The sequence below is a fragment of the Pongo pygmaeus genome, chromosome 17 (assembly GCF_028885625.2).
Source record: "Pongo pygmaeus isolate AG05252 chromosome 17, NHGRI_mPonPyg2-v2.0_pri, whole genome shotgun sequence".
Classification (NCBI taxonomy): Eukaryota; Metazoa; Chordata; class Mammalia; order Primates; family Hominidae; genus Pongo; species Pongo pygmaeus.
The window spans coordinates 35,056,224-35,075,944 of NC_072390.2; the positions used below are offsets into that span (position 1 = coordinate 35,056,224).

General features: G+C 43.1%; 1 protein-coding gene and 1 long non-coding RNA gene across 5 annotated transcripts in view; both read left to right on the forward strand.

Annotated features, from left to right (window-relative positions):
* Positions 1 to 19,721, forward strand: part of COLEC12 (collectin subfamily member 12) — a 181,367-nt gene that overhangs the window by 126,698 nt on the left and 34,948 nt on the right. For 2 of the 4 annotated variants that reach the window (XM_063653464.1, XM_063653465.1), the window contains exons 2-3: positions 15,668 to 15,705; positions 16,565 to 16,687. In XM_063653464.1, the coding sequence (XP_063509534.1) occupies positions 15,668 to 15,705; positions 16,565 to 16,687 (161 nt within the window). Of the gene's footprint in view, positions 1 to 15,316; positions 15,343 to 15,667; positions 15,706 to 16,564; positions 16,688 to 19,721 lie in introns of those variants that run through there. The other 2 variants (XM_063653466.1, XM_054460330.2) reach the window with 2 other exon arrangements.
* LOC134738432 (uncharacterized) lies at positions 2,547 to 3,092 on the forward strand. Its single transcript, XR_010124152.1, has 2 exons — positions 2,547 to 2,639; positions 2,784 to 3,092. It is a non-coding gene; the product is annotated as an uncharacterized LOC134738432 (long non-coding RNA).

Genomic DNA, 19,721 nt, shown 5'->3' on the forward strand with positions numbered 1-19,721 from the left:
GTATGTATTTCAAAACAGAGTTTAAAAGGATCTTTTTAATTCTCTGATATTAAAAGTCCATAATATCTGTATCTGACAAATATGGTGTTATCAGTATAGAAAGATAAATTATGGTCTCTTAGAAATTAAAGGATGTGTTTTTGAGGACATCAAGGTGTACTGTCTCCCAAGCTCTGTTTGCCCCTTTTCTCAATGGCTTTAAATCATCAGGAATTCACTCTCTGTATTAGATCATTTATTCTCATATGCCCCTCGCTGCCTTTGAAACACCTCCAATTCTAGCAATGCTTTACAGACATGCACATGAGCCAAGTGGCTTAAAACAACACCCTAGGACTTAGGTGTTTGGAAGCCCCTTATCCCCTGGAGTCATTTGTGGAACAGGGCCTGCATGCAAGAGGAGGCCCAAGCTCAGAAATGAGCAAAGAGCGTGACTTAACAGGGAGGTTGTAGCAGCTTCACAGCAGTACAGTGAATAGAATTACATGTTCCTCAAGTCCCATTGGCTCATATTGGCATCATTCGGTACTGGACACAGGGTGTGCACCAAGTATATCTGTGAGTCAATGCTCACCTGCAGATGTACCACGAAGCATACCAGACAGAATTCTTGGGGGGAGGAGGGGGGCTGCTGCTTCTCCCAGGCCCTGGGGTTCTATCACAATATTTGATTCTACCCGGTTCAGATAAGCCCTTAAGGGGATTCTTAGCTGGGACTTACAGAAATTGACAACGAGATTTGTTGGGAATGACTGATCCCATGCCCTGGAATGTAAGCCATGCACAGTTTATGGTATATAATTATATACAATAAACTATAAAGGACATACAGTGGATTTTGATATCGGGTTCCAGTTCCTCCTCACTAAGGAATTAGTAAAAACCCTTCATCTGTGTGGCTAAGGAAATAGTTCTGGTCCTGCCCGAATCCGTTTCCATGTGGCCACACGGCCCTTTCTCCCCACTGTGTAGTCTCACGGGAGAGGTCTGTTCCTTACATTAGGATCGAAAGCCTCGTGGGAGAAGTTGCAAGGTGTTCCCTTTCCAGCGGTCACTGTGGAGGAAAAAAGGATAACTGTATGACTGTCAGAGACGTGATCAAATAGGATGAGCTTACATTGGATAAGTAGATAAGATCAGCAATAAGATTACGACACAGAAATCTGTGTATTTGTTCCTCAATTGCATACAAATTTCCCATTTTTCATCAAGATGGAAATTGAATAAGAGGAAAACTAAGAGGCTCTTATCACAGTTGAGCATGTGTTCCAGTTCACCATGGCCACCATCAGAGTTTTGTCCTGGTCACAGGCAGCTGTAGTCTGTGTTCCTCTCTAACTAGAATACACACATCCCTCAGAGGGATTCATTGTCTCTTGCCACAGAGCTGTAGTCTCTGTTTCCTTTGAAGATGGGGGGAAGGTTTAACACATTTGGCCAGAAGCATTGTTCTGCTGGAATATGGGACTACATGTGGATCTCCTCTTCCTGAGTCATCATGACACTTCCTGTGTCACAGCGTTAAATGTCCCCTTGGCAGAATATTCTAGGTACACCGTTGAATTACTAAATGTTCTATTTTGTGTGAATCATATTATCCAGTGTCAGTAAACAACACTCTTTTGGGCGGGTGTGGTGGCTCATGTAATCCCAGTACTTTGGGAGGCCGAGGCAGGTGGATCGCTTGAGCTCAAGAGTTTGAGACCAGCCTGGGCAATATGGTGAAACCCCATTTCTACAAAAAATACAAAAATTAACTGGGCATGGTGGCGCACACATGTAGTCCCAGCTACTGAGGAGGCTACGGTGGGAGAATTGCTTGAGCCCATGAGTTTGAGGCTACAGTGAGCCAAGATCACACCACTGCACTCCAGCCTGGGTGACAGAGCAAGACCCTGTCTCAAAAAACAAACAAACAAAAAACACTCTTTCAGTTATACCCTCCAGAATGATATGGGGAATTATTTTGCCCCTACTTCTGCACCAACTTCAAGGGTTTGGATTGCCTGCTCCCAGCTTTGGCTCAGTGACTTTGGGACTCTGGTGCTTGATTTAATAGAAATGAGACAGTACAATAAAAATTAATGGATCCAGTTTGGTCTTTTCAGTCTATTACCTATTTTGTGTTTCGAGAGGGGAACTGAGACTGGAGGAGAACTGTGGAATGCATTTACCAAAGAAGGCTTTCACTGTCTAAACCTAGTGTCCCTGAATGGGGGGAGGTGGGATAGGCGGGTGGGGTCGTAGTGTCTGGTTCACAGTGTTGGTGCTGCACAAAGGCACCTGAGGGAGAATGAGAGCAGAAGTCCAGCTCCACTCTGCAGACCGTGTGCAGATATAAAACCTTCGCAGGAATCACCACAGTGCCTGCATCAGAACTCACGTACTTGATTGATTCTGCCCTGGATATCCAAGTAATGTTACTGCTGTGCAGATGACTGCTGTGCAGATGTTGGTTTCATACCGCAGTTTGTTTCCCCTCACTCTCTTGAACCTGTTCTTTATTAGGAACAGAAAGAGTTTGTGTCCTCTCTAGGTCCCAGTGAGCAAAGCACAGATCCTTTGCCTCAGGCTCTCGCAGCTTGTCAGGACACCAGTTACCCGCCGGCAGGGACATTCCTACAGTCAACTGTCACGAGGTCTGTTATTGCTTATTTTCATTTCCCTGTTGCCGCAGCTCCCCTTTCTCCTGTTCTGTCTAGATAATCAGAAGATTTTATTCTCTTTCTTTAAAAAAAATTGTTTCTATCCCCTACTCTGTGATCCTTTCCATCCTACCCTAGGCCTGTGCAGCAGAAACCTTTGAAAGAAGGGATCCTCCCTGCACCCCGGGGACCTCCTGGAGTCCTGGCTTTTCCAGCGCCACTTGGATAAACATTTCTCTTCCATGATTTGTGCCCAGTTGCGGCGTGTGTCTGGGAAGTGAGCAGGAGTAGAAACAGATGGATCTTCCACGAGCTCAAAGGCAAGAAGATTGACTTCTATGCAGTAGTCCTCTGGATAAAGTTTAGTAAACATATAATCACACCATCATCTGGGGCTCTGTATACCCTAATAAATGAGTGCTTCTAATTTTATAAGCACTGTCATTACCACAGTTGTACTTGAGATTTTTCCTTTGACTGTAGTATATGTTCTTTTGCTTTACTAGGTGATGTTTATTAGGTGTTGTTTCCCCCAAGTACTGTAGAAAGTGACAGATTGTTTCAGGGCAACCAGTAGGTTGTATTTACAGGTGGTTGGCTGTCTTGACCAGCTTTGCTGCAATAACATAACTGCTTTCCAGCAGGAAGGAACATTGCATAGTAGTGAGAGCTGTGAAGTCCAGACTTCATTGTATTCTTCATTTAGGAATGAACATTTTCTGAATCACTGAATCCTTCTTTTTCAGTTCCTCTTCAGGTCTGTGCATAATGGGAAGGTGATGAATGAGCCCTGTCTTTGTGCATGACAAAGATGCAAAAATGGCATTCCTAGTCCATCATCAGCAGGACCTGAGCTTCTAGTTGCTTTTCCAGAGTAGGGTTGAGAGGCGTGGCTGCCCCAGGCAGGAAGAGCTCTGGCTAGGCACCATTTAGAAGGGGTATGTCTCCTGGATCCATCAAGCTGAGACCATCCCTGGGATCCCATTTTGTGGTGGACCTCTCAAGACAAGTACCTCTTCTTAATGGAAGGGTCTGTCTTACCACAGGATATTTTAAAGAATAATAAGCAATGAACTCACAGTGTGTTCTAAACCACCTGCAGTGTACTGGGAGTTAATGTAAACAAATATATGCTGCAAATTAAAAATAAAATGTATGAGTGAATCCCTAGTGGGTGATTCAGGTACTAATTCCAAATTCCACATTCACCGGGGAAGTGGGGAACACCTTCAGCGAAGTGTGGATTGGACAGTGTTGTTAAGTCCTCACCCAAAGCTGCTTCTTCTTTAAGCCCGTTTAACCAGTTTACAACTGTAATTAGGAGCTGTTTGGCCATTGGGGAAATAAAATTCGTTTCTTTGGGCATGAAATACAATGAAGTGATATATCATATTTCATATCATATGAAATTATATATATTTTTCCTGCATCTCTGATCTCCATTATTCACTTGTTTCCAGAGCTGATGTGCTCTTGGTCACATTTTCTGATTCTCTGCTGTAAGAGCTGAAGTTCAAAAGGCCTTCTGCCTGCACTGTGAATGGCTCAGCTGGTAGAATCTGATTTTTTCCTATTTTTTCCTATTTTCCTATTTTGATTTCTGAGTCTGCTGCTTTTACAGTCATTTATGCATCTCATGAATGTAATGAAGTGTTGCTTTCCTCTGAACTCTTGTATTTTTTTCTGCCTTGTAAGTGGGGTTTTAATCCCTGCATGATTTTGAGAGGTAAACAGAATATCTTCCAGATGGGGGTTGTTCTTCAAAATCCTTTCCTCGGTGGTGATTCCTCCATCTGAATCCAAATGTGTCCTCCACAGCTGCCTGTCCTAGGCAGATTCACCAGGGCTCCACTTCTTGACTTTGCCATGCTACCTCATTTCCACGTGAGAAGGAAGTGCACGTTCAGGGTGGTTGGTCAGAGTTAAGTCAACCTATATCTGTGGTGTGAAATTAACAGACATGTGGGAATTGAACTTTAAACATTTTCAGTTTCACTAGGAACCTAAAATTATAATCACCCCACAGAGATTGTAAATTTGAAACTTACCTTGTTTCCATGGAAGTTTTGAATTCAAAACATTTAATGTGTAAAATATCACTAGTAAGAGGGCACATAAGATCTGTATCACCTCCGGGGAAGGAAAGGAACGATGCTTCATGTCCAGGCTTGGTGGTGCCAGTGATCCTGAACTTCTCGAGTGATTAGTCTATATGGACAGATTAGTTCTTTACTTGTTTAAATGCAGTGGATCAGTTGCATTAAGTGGTATGTGCATTGAGTGGTATGCTGGCAAATGGTAAGTGCACTGAGTGGAATGCTGGCAAATGTTTAACAGCTGGCTATCCAGAAGGCAAAAGCCCTGATTTGGAGCTTTTTGCTAATTTCAATGGTGTGAATACTTCCAGCGTGACCAATTTCATGCTACCAATATAAAGTCACTGAATATAGAGTTGTGAAGAGATAACAACAATTGGGGGTCACCAGTCAGTATAAGCTGGCTCCAGTCACATCCATGATAAACCCATGGGAAATTGTGATTTTTGAATTTTTTTTGTTTTGTTTTTGTGTTTTGTTTTGTTTTTGAGACAGAGTCTCGCTCTGTTGCCCAGGCTGGAGTGCAGTGGCGCGATCTCGGCTCACTGCAAGCTCCGCCTCCTGGGTTCATGCCATTCTCCTGCCTCAGCCTCAGAAGTAGCTGGGACTACAGGTGCCTGCCACCATGCCCGGCTAATTTTTTTGTATTTTTTAGTGGAGACGGGGTTTCACTGTGTTAGCCAGGATGGTCTCGATCTCCTGACCTCATGATCCGCCTGCCTTGGCCTCCCAAAGTTCTGGGATTACAGGCGTGAGCCACCGTGCCCAGCCTTTGTTTTGTTTTTGACAGTCTCTGTTTATCACCCAGGCTGGAGAGCAGTGGTGGGATTTCGGCTCACTGCAACCTCTGCCCCCCAGGATCAAGCGATTCTCCTGCCTCAGCCACCCAAGTAGCTGGGACTACAGGCATGTGCCGCTATGCTCAGCTAATTTTTTGTATTTTTAGTGGAGATAAGGTTTTACCATATTGGCCAGGCTGGTCTCAAACTCCTGACCTCAAGTGATCCACCCACCTTGGCCTCCCAAAATGTTGGGATTACAGACATGAGCCACTGTGCCTGGTGATTTTGAATTTTGCTTTAGAAATCCTTTTGTACAAACATCTCTACTGTCTGAAGAAAGTCACTTTGTGTGTGTGTATACATCTAGTTATTTCAGTTTTAAACAATTTTCTAAATTTAACTGTCATTTCTAAACTCCATATAAAGGCATGGAAAATTAAATAAGCCTAAGTGTTCCCATTTATTTTATATTCCATAATTCATTGCATGCCTTCTAACTTTTTGTTTAATGGTTTTTCATTTTTATTTCCAGTTTCATTGCTTTGACTTCCAAAACTATAGCTGTCTGCCCCGTGAAAATATTTCTCTCCCCACCCCCCTTGTCTAGTTTTGTTTTGTTTTGTTTTAGTAGAGACAGCATCTCACTATGTTGCCCTGGCCAGTCTTGAACTCCTGGCCTCAGGGATCCTCTTGCCTCACCCTCCCAAAGTGCTGGGATTACAGGCATGGGCCACGACACCAGACCTTTGTCCAGTTTTAATAACAAGTATGTGGCTAGTGACAGGGATGGTCGTCATTCAATCTGGGGCCACTCTCCCCTCACAGCCTTCGTGGGCCAATACTCTATTAAAATAGGTCCCTCCCAGTTCCCTCCTTTTTTTGCCAACTTTTCCTCATTTGGATCATTTCAAGTTGATTGACTCTTTTCTCATTAGGTTCAAGACTGAGGCCACATTCAATGCGGAACAGAATGACTGCTTTAAAACAGCAATGGTGAAATCTCTTGCTCTGTCTTGGCTTCATTCCCTTAATTTTAAGTGTCTTCGACTATCATCTTCACTTGAAGAAAGTAAAAAACACATGTTTTTGAGGAATGAGGAATGTCTGTCAGGCTGATTGATGTTTTCATTTACATTGAAGTCCACTTTTTTTCCCCATCAAAACACTAGTTTTGGTGGTTAAAAAAAAATATCAAATCGGTATGTGAGGGAGAGTGGATGTAGGCATGTCTTTGCCAGCACCTGCTCAGCAGCTTAGTTTTCACATGCCCCGACACTGTGTCATTGACAAACAGCAAATACCTTGTCATTAACTGAGATTTGTCCTGCTCAGCGCTGTTCCCCCTCGTCATTATATTAGTCCTTCAGCTGCCCCCAAATGACACTTTGTAAAGCAGCCACACTCAAGGCAAGTGTTGGATTGCAGGTTTACAGTTCTCATCTTGGCCCTATCACATGGAGTTTTGGAAGTGCCGAGACCCACAAAATGGAGAAATGCTGTAGGGTCTTGGGACTCACTTCAGTCTGGGCAGGGGTCTGAAGGTGTGTTTTGCATTCCTTTCATCATAACCTTCATTCCACCCTCTACCTCCAGCGGGTTTGAGGCTGCTGCTCCCTGTGGCATCAGCCTTGGCTGTGTGGGAGGAAGGGGCTCTCGTCAGTGTCAGTGTTTTGACTGTCAGGCCCCTGAGCTGTGCCCCTCTCCCAGGACATCCATACCCCGGCCCACAGGACCATGAGATCAGCAAATCACCTAGAAGACTGGAGACAAAGGTGCGAGAGGAGATTGTGAAATCCCTCTGACAGCAGGTTCCAATTTGGGGGCAGGGAGATTGCTCCTGGAAGCAAGGGCCCACTTCCCACTGCCCAGATCTGTACTCCAGTCATGCCTTTGTTAAGCCGCAGGATGTGCCGAGTACTAATGGGTGCTCCTTTGCTTAGGGAAATGCAAACGCAACACCACAGAAAAACAAAACCCTCATGCCTGTACAAGGAGGTAGCTATGAAGATGATCATGGGGAGTGTGGATGTGTGCAGTATCGACTACACAGGTGCTTAGGGATTCAAGGCAAATTAGGAAAGGGTGCATTGAGGAGGAAATCTGTGAGTAAGCACAAAGGAAGTTAGTTGGTAGAGGGGAAGAGCATTTCAGGGAGGAGAAGGGCAAATCTCACAGCCCAGAGGGGAAATGAGCAGAGCCCTGTCAGAGACCATAGCTATGCAGGCGCCTGGGGTCCTTCCCATGCTCCCTCAAACTCTTGCTCAAATGTTACTCTGCGGAGAGGGCTCCAGACACCATACTTAAAATTGACATCTACGTTCCCCGCTACATGCCCTTCGCTCAGTGCTTGCCTTGTTTTTACTATAGCATTCATCACCTTCTGTCATATGAAGACATACTCCCACTGGAATATAAGTTCCAGAAGGGCAGAGATAGATTTTTGTCTGTTGTGTTCACCATTATAACTACTGCCTGCTACTTACACCTTGAAGAAATGAATAAACAGGATGTAGCAAGAATGAAATGTGGTGATGTGGGCAGAATTCTGGGGTCGAAGGAACTCCAGCTGGGAGGTAGAAAACCCGAGCCCTAAAGCCAGGCTGGCAGTGTATAAACTTGGGGTGGGGGGAGTAGGAGAGAGGAGTGGAGTTCCTTGGGCCTCAGTTTCTTCACTGGTGAGATGGATATCTCACCAGCGCCCCTCCCGGCCTCAAGATTCTGAGTGCCAACATGGTCAGAGGTTGCGGGAGCAACTGGAGAATCACTGTGGATTCCTGAACCACGGGGTCAAGGAGGTATTGGTAAAGAAAAAAAATAATATTTTTGCCAGTGTATTCCAGATAATTTTTTTTTAGAGGGGGGCTAAGAGGCTAGAGGTAAATAAATTTTTTAATCACCATCTGATAAACCCTCCTTTCACCTGCTTCCTTGCCTCTGTCTTACTTTGCCCAGCTCCTGCAAGCTTGAGCCACAAGCAGTTTTTTGGCTCTGTAGATGAAGGAGCCATTGAAGGCTGGCTTTTGGGGTTCATTTCAAGCGTACTAGAACTTCAAAAGAAAACCATGGGGCAACCAATTTATTTTGATTTCAAGCTTAAACTGATCAAGGCTCTTGCATATCCCATAGTTTGCTTTGAAATTAAAAAGGTACCTTCTTTCCCTGGCTCATCTCACTCCAAAAACTCCCTCAGCGTTGGGAGATATTCCCCTGAGGGGCTAACATGCCTTACCAGCCAAACCTCCAAGCCACTCTTGACCTCTCCTAGAGAGAATGAGCATTTATTTAGGGCAGAATTAACTTGCTGCTTAAGTATGTTACCACAGAATAATAAAGGAGAAATTATGGCCAACAGAAGCATCAGGCCTGTAATAGTTAACCCACTGGAGACTACATTTTATTGCTTATTTCTGAGAAAGGCTTATCTATCAACATGTGAAAGGATGTTTCTGCACCCCTTTATTTTGACAGAATACTTCTACTGGTATGTCTAACCGGTCCGTTTTCTAGATTATCTTGTTGGGCATCCTTTATCTTGCCTTGTTTTGTTTTTCGCTTCTGGAGATGAAGAAGCTCGGAGAAGCAACATGCAAAAGATTTGGGTTCAACTCCCAGCTCAGCTACTCACTGGCTTGGGTACTCACCATCTTTGACCTCCCCACTTTCCTAAAATCTGTAAAATGAGGGTCAGAATTCCTACTCTGCAGGGTTGTTAAAGACATTATGAGTAACCAGGAGAGGGTTCCTGACCCATATCACGTCCTCAGTAATAGCCATCATCCTCAGCAATTCCTCTTCACATTCACAGCAATAGCAAACTCTCACCCACTCAAGAAATGTCTCATGGCCTTCCTCAATTACCTGTCAGAGTCAGTGTCTGGCTCAATTCTACAGCAGATTGATGACCCAAGCTAGAGCTGCGTTTTCATGAGTCCTTTTAATGAAAAGATTCAGCACTTAATCCCAGAAGGACATTGTATGGTAGTGCCAGATAATGAAGTAGTCAGGCTGCTGAAATGTTGACAGTTCACTCTGTGCCCATAGAATAAAATGAATAGGAATAGAGCCAAGAGGAAGGGGCCAGCTAGGAGAGACGACTGTAAGAGATGTGATGGTTGAGCTCCCCAGCGAGCAAGGATTCCTCTCCTTGGAATTGAAAGCATTTGTGGACAGTTCATCTAATAAAGGATTTCTTATAAAAACCACAAAGAGAAAATAATGGCGTTCTTTTGAGACACTATATATTCTGGCAGACACTGTATACTCTGAGTGGGACCGTTACATCTGGTTTTTGCCTACAACAATTCTTTTTTAGTAGGCAGGGTATAAATTATAAATTTTAAATAAATAATGCATAATCTTAAAAAAAAACAATAAAACCAAACCAGAACTGACTGCCTTTTCTTTTTATACACATGAAAAAATTTCAATGAAAACAAACTATACCCTTGGTAAATGCACAGAATTTGAATGTAAGTTCAGAATGAACGTCGAAGAGTTCATGCTGTCATAAAACTCTCTTCTAAGTAACTTTTCCAGTTTGAACACATCTTTATGAATACAGAGCTGCTGTGAGGCTTCACTTACTTTGCACAGAAAGTGATTTCATTTCCAATTCTTGTCCTGCTTCCATTTGCATGGCTATCCACATCGTTAGGAAACTTGGCATAGTAAGGTGTCCAGGGCTGGGATTTGTATTTGGGGGACTAAATTACTCACTAATAAAATTTTTTTACTAATTCCATATTTCATCATTTAGTAAATAGCCTTCATCATAAGGAAAATCTAGTTATTTGGGTGGATAAAGTGTTTTATGTATTTAACTTTTGTTCCAGTGATATTGTGTAACATTCAAGCAACTAACCAGGTTGTTAACTCTTATTGTTTTGTTGCTTTTGAGGGCATTTTAATTATAGGAATTTATTTGAATCATCCGTTTTACTGTTAGAGCCAAATCATTCTTATGGGTTTATGGGAATCTATACCACCAGGCAGTAGATTAATAACTGTCAAAAAACCACATGAAAAGGTCACTGCGAATCTCAGATCAAAACTTGTGGTTTTCTGGATTTTGCAATTGACCCTTTTTAAAGCTTCTCTTTGGTAACATGATCTTTATGGCAACACCACTGAGCTATAGACACTTGTGATCATGAAAATAGCCCGGAAGTGTCCCACACTCACCGACAGTGCCACCCTCCACCTACCAGGGAAGGGGATGGATCTGCAGTGTATCCATTTTAACACACAAGCCCACCTTCAGTGATATACATGGCAAAAAAAAATATGAGAGTGAAGGAGACTCTTTTTTTTTCTGCAAAAAGATCGGAAAAACAGACTGGATTGAGACTGGACCACAGCACTTGGGAGGGCTCTTTATGGAGAACCACAGCAGAAAGGAATTCTCTTTGCTGGTGAATTCTTTCTGGCCCTTTGCACTGTCATTCCTGGAGCGTTTCAATTATTCCCCAAACCAGCAAACGGCTCACTGATCAGCAGCCCCCATTCCCCCGCTGCCAGCTTCTTACCTGAAATGTGTTGTTGGAACCAGGGCAGCCCAGGGGACTTTGAGTTTGGGCACTGGGGACCAAATTGTCAGCCTATTCTGAACTTCCGTGGAATACTCAAGGAGTTAACCAGAGCGATTTTGGCTTCACTGGGCCCCCACACTTTTTTGTATAACAAAGACTTGGACACTGGAAAATACATTCAAAACATGAGCCAAGAGTGGAGTTCAGCGGGAGATAGTTCAAGAGGGAGAAGCAGCGGAAAGGCATGCACCCTTCAGGTCCTTGCTGCCTGTAGGCCTCTGAATTTCAAATGTGCTATTGGCGCCCGGTTCTTTGGCACGCTGAATCTCTTCATGGTGAGGGGCAGCACTGCTTCACTTCCTGAACTGAAATCTCTCATCTGCAGCACTCTGTATATCAGTCCCCAGCCCTTCCTTCCCTGCTCACCCCCACTCCCCATGGAAACAAAGCCCCCAGGCTCTGGAAAGTAATGCTAAGAAAATAAACACTACAAAGGCTGGTAACAGGGGGTTATCTCTCTTGAATGTTATTTTGTAACCATCTAGGTTCAAGGAGGAGGGGGTGCCCCAGCTACAGGAGCCAGCAGGGTCCCTTTGTAGTAGGCATCCGTGTGTTTGGCCAGATGTCCTCCCAGCGGAGGGCAGAGAGGAAGATAAAACAGAATTCTTATTAAAAAGAAGTCAGGGGAGGGGGAAAACAAGACAGAGAAAGTGTGTCAAGTGGAACGGGAGGCCAGGCAGTGCCATCTGATATTGATTAAATGCTGATAGAGTCAGCAATGAGAAATGCACACAGTGAGGAAGTGCCCCAGCTCTTCGGAATGTGAACCAGTGACAGTTGTCTGGGCTCGGATCTGCACGAAATACCACATGCGCCAGAGGCCTGGCGGCCACAGGGCTAGCTCACGGGGAAGGATGGGAGGGAAAGATGAGTGTGCTGGAGTCAGGACATGTGGCTTCTGATCTTGCTTCCCCTCTCTGGGCCTCTCTTTTCCCATCAATGACACAATGACGCTTGACCTCTGCACAACCTTCTCGCTCCCAGATTATGTCATCTACTATAATCTCTGCTCTGACCAAATCTTCTGAGGTTCTCTTAGTGGAATGTAAGAAATCATCCTGAAGAGGCGTAAGAAGCTCACCCAGCATGGTCCAAAAATCCAAAAGGAATAAACCCGCCCATCAGCCATGGGAGTGCCACCCAGTCCTTCAGCGGGAGGTCAGGCCAGCACCCCGTGTCTGTCGCCCTTCTGTGCTTCACAGTTGCCACCAAAGCAAGTTCATGGTTTCTCAGCATGGAATGTGGCGTGTCTGTGGGTCTACCTATACGTTCCTTTCTCTAAATTTCAAAAATATTTTCACCCTTATTGGATGTAAAGAGTCTTTTTTCATTTTATACCATCAGATTACAGAGAGCTTATGCACTGGTGCTTGTGTGTGGTGGGGTGGGGGGAGTGTGAGTGTGTGTGTGCATACGTGCAACCTTTAGTTAAGAGTGCCTTCTTGAAAGTTTGTTGTTTTATTTTTTTCCTTTTTAGCAAATGTCATGAGGACAGTGGTATTTTAATAAAGGGTGAGGCTAGATTCCAGTGGGAATGGAAGAGGAAGCTTCCACTGAGATGAAAAGATCTCACACTAGGGTGGTGGCAGGGGAAATGGAGAGGAAACGATGACTAGAGAGAGGGACCATGGCCTAGTGGAGAGATCGTGGCATCTAGAGCCTGACACAGGTTGGAGTCCTGACTGCAACATGTATAGAGTGTCAGTTCAGCTCTCACCATGATACCCCCTTGCAGTCCTTTTATGGATTAGAGATGCTGTGTGTAAGGGATCTAGCTCAGAACCTGGCACACTGTAGGCAGTAAGTGAACATCAACAAGCTGTAGATGATGATGATCATGATGAAAAATAGCCCACTGGAGGATTAACAAGGCCTGTGACTGAACTGGAGAATAAGTATGAGAGAAGAAATGATGGTGTCTTTGAGTTTAACCACCTGAGGGACTGGGATAGTAATAGTAGTTGAGTTGAGTACAATAAGAAAAGTTGGGTGGAAGTTGGAGATCTGGTTTAGCAGGGCTAGAACTGAAGTCAGTTTTAGACATAAGAGATGGTGCTGAGACATACAGATGGTTATAGGGAAGTAAGACAGAAAGGAAGGGGAGGGGAAAAATGGAAAAATTATAATAAAGAAGTTTATTTACTTCAGGTCTGTTTGATCAGTGAGTCTAATTTTACAGCTTCACTTTCAAGGGATTGGTTAACCAAAGGTCAATCCATCATGACCAGCTTCTAAACTAAACTCTTGCTCCTTGAAGTGTGGTCCTCAGACCAGTTGTCACCTAGGCCTTGCAGAAATGTAGAATCTTAGCTCCTCCCTCAGACGCACTGAATCAGAACCTGTACTTCAACAGTGTGATGTGTAAGCACTTTAAAGTTTGAGAAACATTGTTCCTGAGTGTGGTCCCCAGACCGCAGCATCAGCATCAGCACCACCTGGGAACTTCTTAGAAATACAAATTCTTGGCCAGGCGTGGTGGCTCACACCTATACTCCCAGCACTTTGGGAGGCCGAGGCGGCGAGGCGGGTGGATCACTTGAGGTCAGGAGTTTGTGACCAGCCTGGCCAACATGGTGAAACCCTGTTTCTACTAAAAATACAAAAAGTAGCCGGGTGTGGTGGCGGGCGCCTGTAATCCCAGCTACTCGGGAGGCTGAGGCAGGAGAATCACTTGAACCCGAGAGGCAGAGGTTGCAGTGAGCCGAGATCGTGCCACTGCACTCCAGCCTGGGCAACAGAGCAAAACTCCATCTCAAAAAAGAAAAAAAAAAAAAAAAAAAAGAAAAAGAAATCCAAATTCTCAGTTCCCTTCTCAGACCTCCTGAATTAGAAACAGTGTATTTTAATGAGTGCTTCAAGTGAATCTGATGCACCCCAAAGTTTGAGAAGCACTGCTGTAAGTCATGAAATTGACAGATGCACCTCCTCCCTTTGTGTCTACAGCCAGAGGGATGTGCTGAACACCAGAGGGATTGGTTGAGCCCTGAAAGCTAAATTTAAGTCATTGTTATATGCTGTTTCTCTCATCATTCTGCATTAAACACAGCTGAAGAACTCTTTTCACTGAAGAAGGGCACTATGCGTAAAATTACAAACCAAAGGAGAGAAACTTCAACTGTGGCTTAATCCTCGTGACTTACCCATCAAAAGTTATTGAGCGCAGTTATAGGAGATCAGTCCTTTATGTGCTGTTGCTCCCGGGGGACGCTATTAGTAAGACACACATAGGGAAACAGGTCAAGAAAACAGGGAATCTCCTGATATTCCTTACAATGTGATTTTCACATTAAAACATCCACAGTCTTTGTCTTGTGTGTGTTTCTAATCTATCAGATGGAAATTCTCTTTTTAAAGGTTTCTGGAGTCACTTGCAGCAATGATGCTGGTTTACCACTCAGACAAGAATGTTTTTCAAAAACGACCTTTTAGCAGTAAAAATTTACCTCCTCTCATCAAAACTGTCTTGGTTTTTCTGTTTGTTTGACAGTCATTATTCAAATCACTATGATAACTAATATAAGGGTCAGTGTCTGTTTCTTGTGTACATGTAATATGCAAAATTTGTTATATATTGGGCAGTTAATTATAAGATTACTTGTATTTTCTGCCATAGGTTATAATACATTACAACCAGTGGCATGCTGGTAAACTAGTTGTTTGCGGCCAGTAAATGGAGGTCATCCTAATTTGTAGTGTTTGCCAATTTCTATGGTGTAAATACTCCCTGCAGGGCTGATTTCAAGCTACCAACAGTTTCACAACCAGCTCTCAAAATTCTTACAAATTTAACAGTTGGCTCTTACAAGCCAGTAGGAAACAACTTCAGCATGCCACTGAAACAAACATCAAGGGACTGATCAATAGGATTTTTTTGTTGTATTTGAATTGCTATAGGCCTAATAATGTCTGAAATAAGTAAATTTGAATGTTTAAATATTTTGTCATATAGATTTTTATTGAAATTATCACCATAATTATCATAATGGAATTTGATTTGAAACTACAGTCATGTGCCACATAACGTTTCAGTCAACAATGGACTGCATAGATGATGACAGTCCCATAAGATTATAAAACTTATAAAACTGTATTTTTATTGTCCTTTTCTATGTTTAGATACACAAATACTTACCATTGTGTTAAAGTTGCCAAAAATAAAGTTGCCTATCAGTACAGTAATATGCTGTACAGATTTGAGCCTAGGAGCAACAGGCCATACCATGGAGCCTAGGTATGTTGTAGTCTATACCAGAGGTCCCCAGCCCCCAGGGCCATGGACCGGTTACCTGTTAGGAACTGGGCTGCATAGCAGGAGGTGAGCGGTGGGCGAGTGATTGAAGCATCATCTGTATTTACATCCATTTCCCATCACTTGCATGACCACCTGAGCTCCGCCTCCTGTCAGATCAGCGGCAGCATTAGATTCTCATAGAAGCGTGAATCCTATTGTGAACTGTGCATGTGAGGGATCTAGGTTGTGCGCTCCTTGTAAGCATCTAATGCCTGTGATCTGTCACTGTCTCCCATCACACCCATACGGGACCATCTATTTGCAGGAAAACAAGCTCAGGGCTCCCACTGTTTCTACATTATGGTGAGTTGTATAATTATTTCATTATATATTACAATGTAATAACAATAGAAATAAAGTACACAATAAATGGAATGCATTTGAATCATCCTGAAACCATCCCTACCCCTACTCTGGTCCATGGAAAAATTGGGGAAGAAGATGGGGACCGCTGGTCTATACTATCTAGGATTGTGTAAGTACACTCTAGGACAGTGGTCCCCAACCTTTTTGGAACCAGGGACCAGTTTCATGGAAGATAATTTTTCCATGGATGGACAGGGGGCAGGAGATGGTTTCAGGATGAAACTGCTCCACCTCAGATCATCAGGCATTAGTCAGATTCTCATAAGGAGCGTGCAACCTAGATCCCTTGCATGTGCAGTTCACAATAGGGTTCATGCTCCTAAGAGAATCTAATGCTGCCACTGATCTGACAGGAGGCAGAGCTCAGGTGGTCATGCTGGCTCACCTGCCACTCAACTCTTGCTGTGCAGCCAGTTCCTAACAGGCCACCAGACTGGTACCAGTCCATGGCCTGGGAATTAGGGATCCCTGCTCTAGGATGTTCACACAATGATGAAATTGCCTAATGATGCCATTCTCAGAATGTATTCCCATTAACTGATGCATGACTGTATTCTATGAAACAATGTTATGTGCTATTTTTAAGTCATATTAAATACAGCTATAACAATAGAATGGTAATATTAAAGTGCCTATGTTGCTCAAGCAGTGTGTTTACTGTCAAAATAGTTCTCATAGTATAGTAAGGCATATGTAAAAATTATTCTTAGTCCCAATATTTGAACCAAAATGCAAAAAGATACATTTTTAAATGACATCTTTGCTTACTGTTATTAAAATTTGACTTCTCTTACAGGTATTCAGGAAGGAACACAATGTACCAAATGTAAAAATAACTGGGCACTGAAGTTTTCTATCATATTATTATACATTTTGTGTGCCTTGCTAACAATCACAGTAGCCATTTTGGGATATAAAGGTAAGTATGCTTTCTTTTTTTTCTTCCAAATAACAAGTGTTCTTTCATTAATTTAAGCATGAGAAAACTCATATTTGCAAATACGAAGTATTTCATTCATACAACTCAGATGCAAAATAGCAACATGATAAACTTCATCTCTGTATCTTGAACTTATAGCTATGAGATCTGAAAAGGGGAACATAGTAATTCCTTTTGACTCATTTCAGCAATAATCAGGGTCCTCTCTGAGAGTTATAAAGTTTTTTTTCCCTTGTTGCTTTTTTCTACCTATTTCTAGCTACTCCTTCTTCCTCTATTTTTTTTTTTCATCTTATCTCTTGGAGGCTTTATGGAAACCCTGGAGTCAGCACACAGGAAAACTGTATTGACAGAGAATAAGCAAAACACAAGATCTCCAGAGATACAACATACTTCACCCAGGGATCGGCCAACTAATTCCCTTTTTTCTCTTCAGCACATTCACTGTGGTCACTGTTGTTTATATAGCTCTATAAAAATACTGCCCTGTAGAAATTAAGCACAGAGGCAGCACTACCACCTCAACCCTACTTTATAGGATGTTGGGCCTAAACATATCTGGTTTAGGGTAAGGGCAGGATTTTTGCCTGAATCCTCCAGACTTTCAGACACAGTAAGTTCCCCACGCACCTTTCAGAGACCATAGGTAGAAGGTGTCATGATTCAGAATCACAGAACTACATAAGCCCTTTTCTAGAAAACAGCCAGGGAAACCTTCTTTAAAAGACACGTGAGGCAAACATGGCCATTTGGTTTCAGAACAGAGGCAGACGTGGAGTCTGTGGATCATCAGGTCTTCCCTCTGCTCTGTGGCCCACAGACTGACCTAGGAAAAGAAAGACTCCAAGTGTATTCCCTCCAACTGGTCATTCCTCCCACCTTTCTTCCAGCATGTAGCAGTTTCCTGAGAAATCACAGTGTGTATTGGAATGAGATGGGTGTCAGGGCCAGACAGTCCAAGTTCAAGCCTTGATCCTAACATTTTTAATACAACTGTGAATGTTCAGTAAGTGCTTGCTACTGTGCCAGGGGTCATGCTAAGTCTTCTGCATGGCTCCATACCCAGGTGTGAATCATACCCTCTTAGAGTTTCTGATTTCTTATCTGTAAAATAGCAATAATAATGCTACTTGTCAAGGCGTTTGGGATGAGCAAAGATGATGTCATTGAAGTATCTCTCCTGTAGGTGGTCCCAGGAAATCATATCTGTATCTCTCTGTTCCTTGCTTCTTCCTAGCCACATTACACAGCTCTAGCCGTTAGAATGGCAAAACCTGTCAAAAATCCACAGTATAATCGAGACTTTTAGTCCCATCTCTAAGGCCACATACGTGGAAAATAATATGCATCATTGAGTGTGTTGACTCATTAGTTTGGACAATGGAAATCTGGAAAATTACCAGGTCATTCTATCCATTTGTGATGAGTTAGACCATGATCTAACCCAGAGCATCTTAAGTTTTTAGATGAAGCAGCAAACAGAGTAAGTGATTAAGGAAGGCTATTAAATCATGATTAGCGCTGGGCAGAGAGGTGGGATGGGAACCTGGCGAGAGAAAGGAGGGTTTTCCATGTCCCAGGTAATCCGGACTATCTCTCTTCCTTTTGTTTAGATTATTTAGGTCATTACTCACTTCTCCATGACTTTTCCTAGTGAGCCAAGATAAAGGAGAAGCTTGAAATCAGCCATTTAATAAGTACTTTTAAGCCTCAGTACTGTGTAATCACAGTTACTGCTAAAAGAGAGATGAGAGTGGTTTGGCAAATATATAACATTTTGTAATTTTTACCTGTGCTAGGAAATAAAGTCTAGGACATTTATGCATTCAGAATTACACAAAAAGAGTCAAAGAAGAGGCTTTTTTCCCTTTCTTTTTTTTTCTGTTTGTTGGTTAAGGTACAGATATTTCCTCCCTTTTTATCCATGGAAAGCCCTTCCTGGCTCTGGCGTGTTGTGCGTGTGCTGGTCCATTTGCCCACAGCACCTTTTCTCTGCTCTCCAGCTAAAGTGCCTCCTTCCCACCCTTCATGTCTCATGTAGACACATGGCAGCTCCTGAAAGCTGAATTAGGCCCCTTCCTGTTTGTTCCCATAGCACCCAATATTTACTCTTAGCCCCTGTCACACTGTGTCATTAGAGTCGGTGGACTTGTCTGTGTCACCACCCAAACTACGAGTTTCCATGAAGACAAGAGACTACCTTTTATTTATTATATCTCCCACCAGCACCTAGTCTCATGATATTTAACCATTGCCCAGGAAAGTTCACTGGATGAATTAATGGGAGGATGGATGGATGGATGGATGGATGGATGGATAGATTGTGCATTAGGGCTGCCTTTCATGAAGGCAAATGATAGATGCTCAGGGACCTCTAAGCCAATCTACATCTAGGGGATAGCTGCCCCTAAAAGCCCTACCTGGAAACCTAATGTTTTGGAGTTTGGCTTGGCCTGTTCTGTGGGGGCAGTCTCACCAAGATGAAGGAAGAAGAGATAATGGGGAGCAAGTACAAGGGGAGACAAGATGATGTCTTGCCCCTCTTTTCTTTCCTTCATTGCCCCCCTCCTTCAGGCCTCCACTGACAAAAAAAAGATAATACAACATGCACTTTTGCTTTCCAAACACACCATTAATGAACAAAAATGTCGATGTTTTCCAGATGTGCTTTCTCTTTACTCACACAGTGACTCCTCTTTCTTGCTGGTAAGATTCTAGTGACCCAACGTTGTAAGAGGCAGAAAGATAAGACCCAGTTCTCCCTTCACACATTCCCCCTTTGAAGTCTAGAGAAACTCTCTCCATTAAAAAAGAAAGAAAGAAAAGAATATTTAATGAAAGAAGCGCAATAAGGCATTCCTCTGAAGGAGAAATCGAAAGGAAAGGAGTAAAAACTTTTATTTATCAGAGTTGGCAAAGGCAACTTCATACTGTTTTGCTCAAAATTGTTCTTTTCTTCTTTCATGTCACTTACGTAGCCACAAGTTAGAATACAATGAGCTTCCTTCAAGAG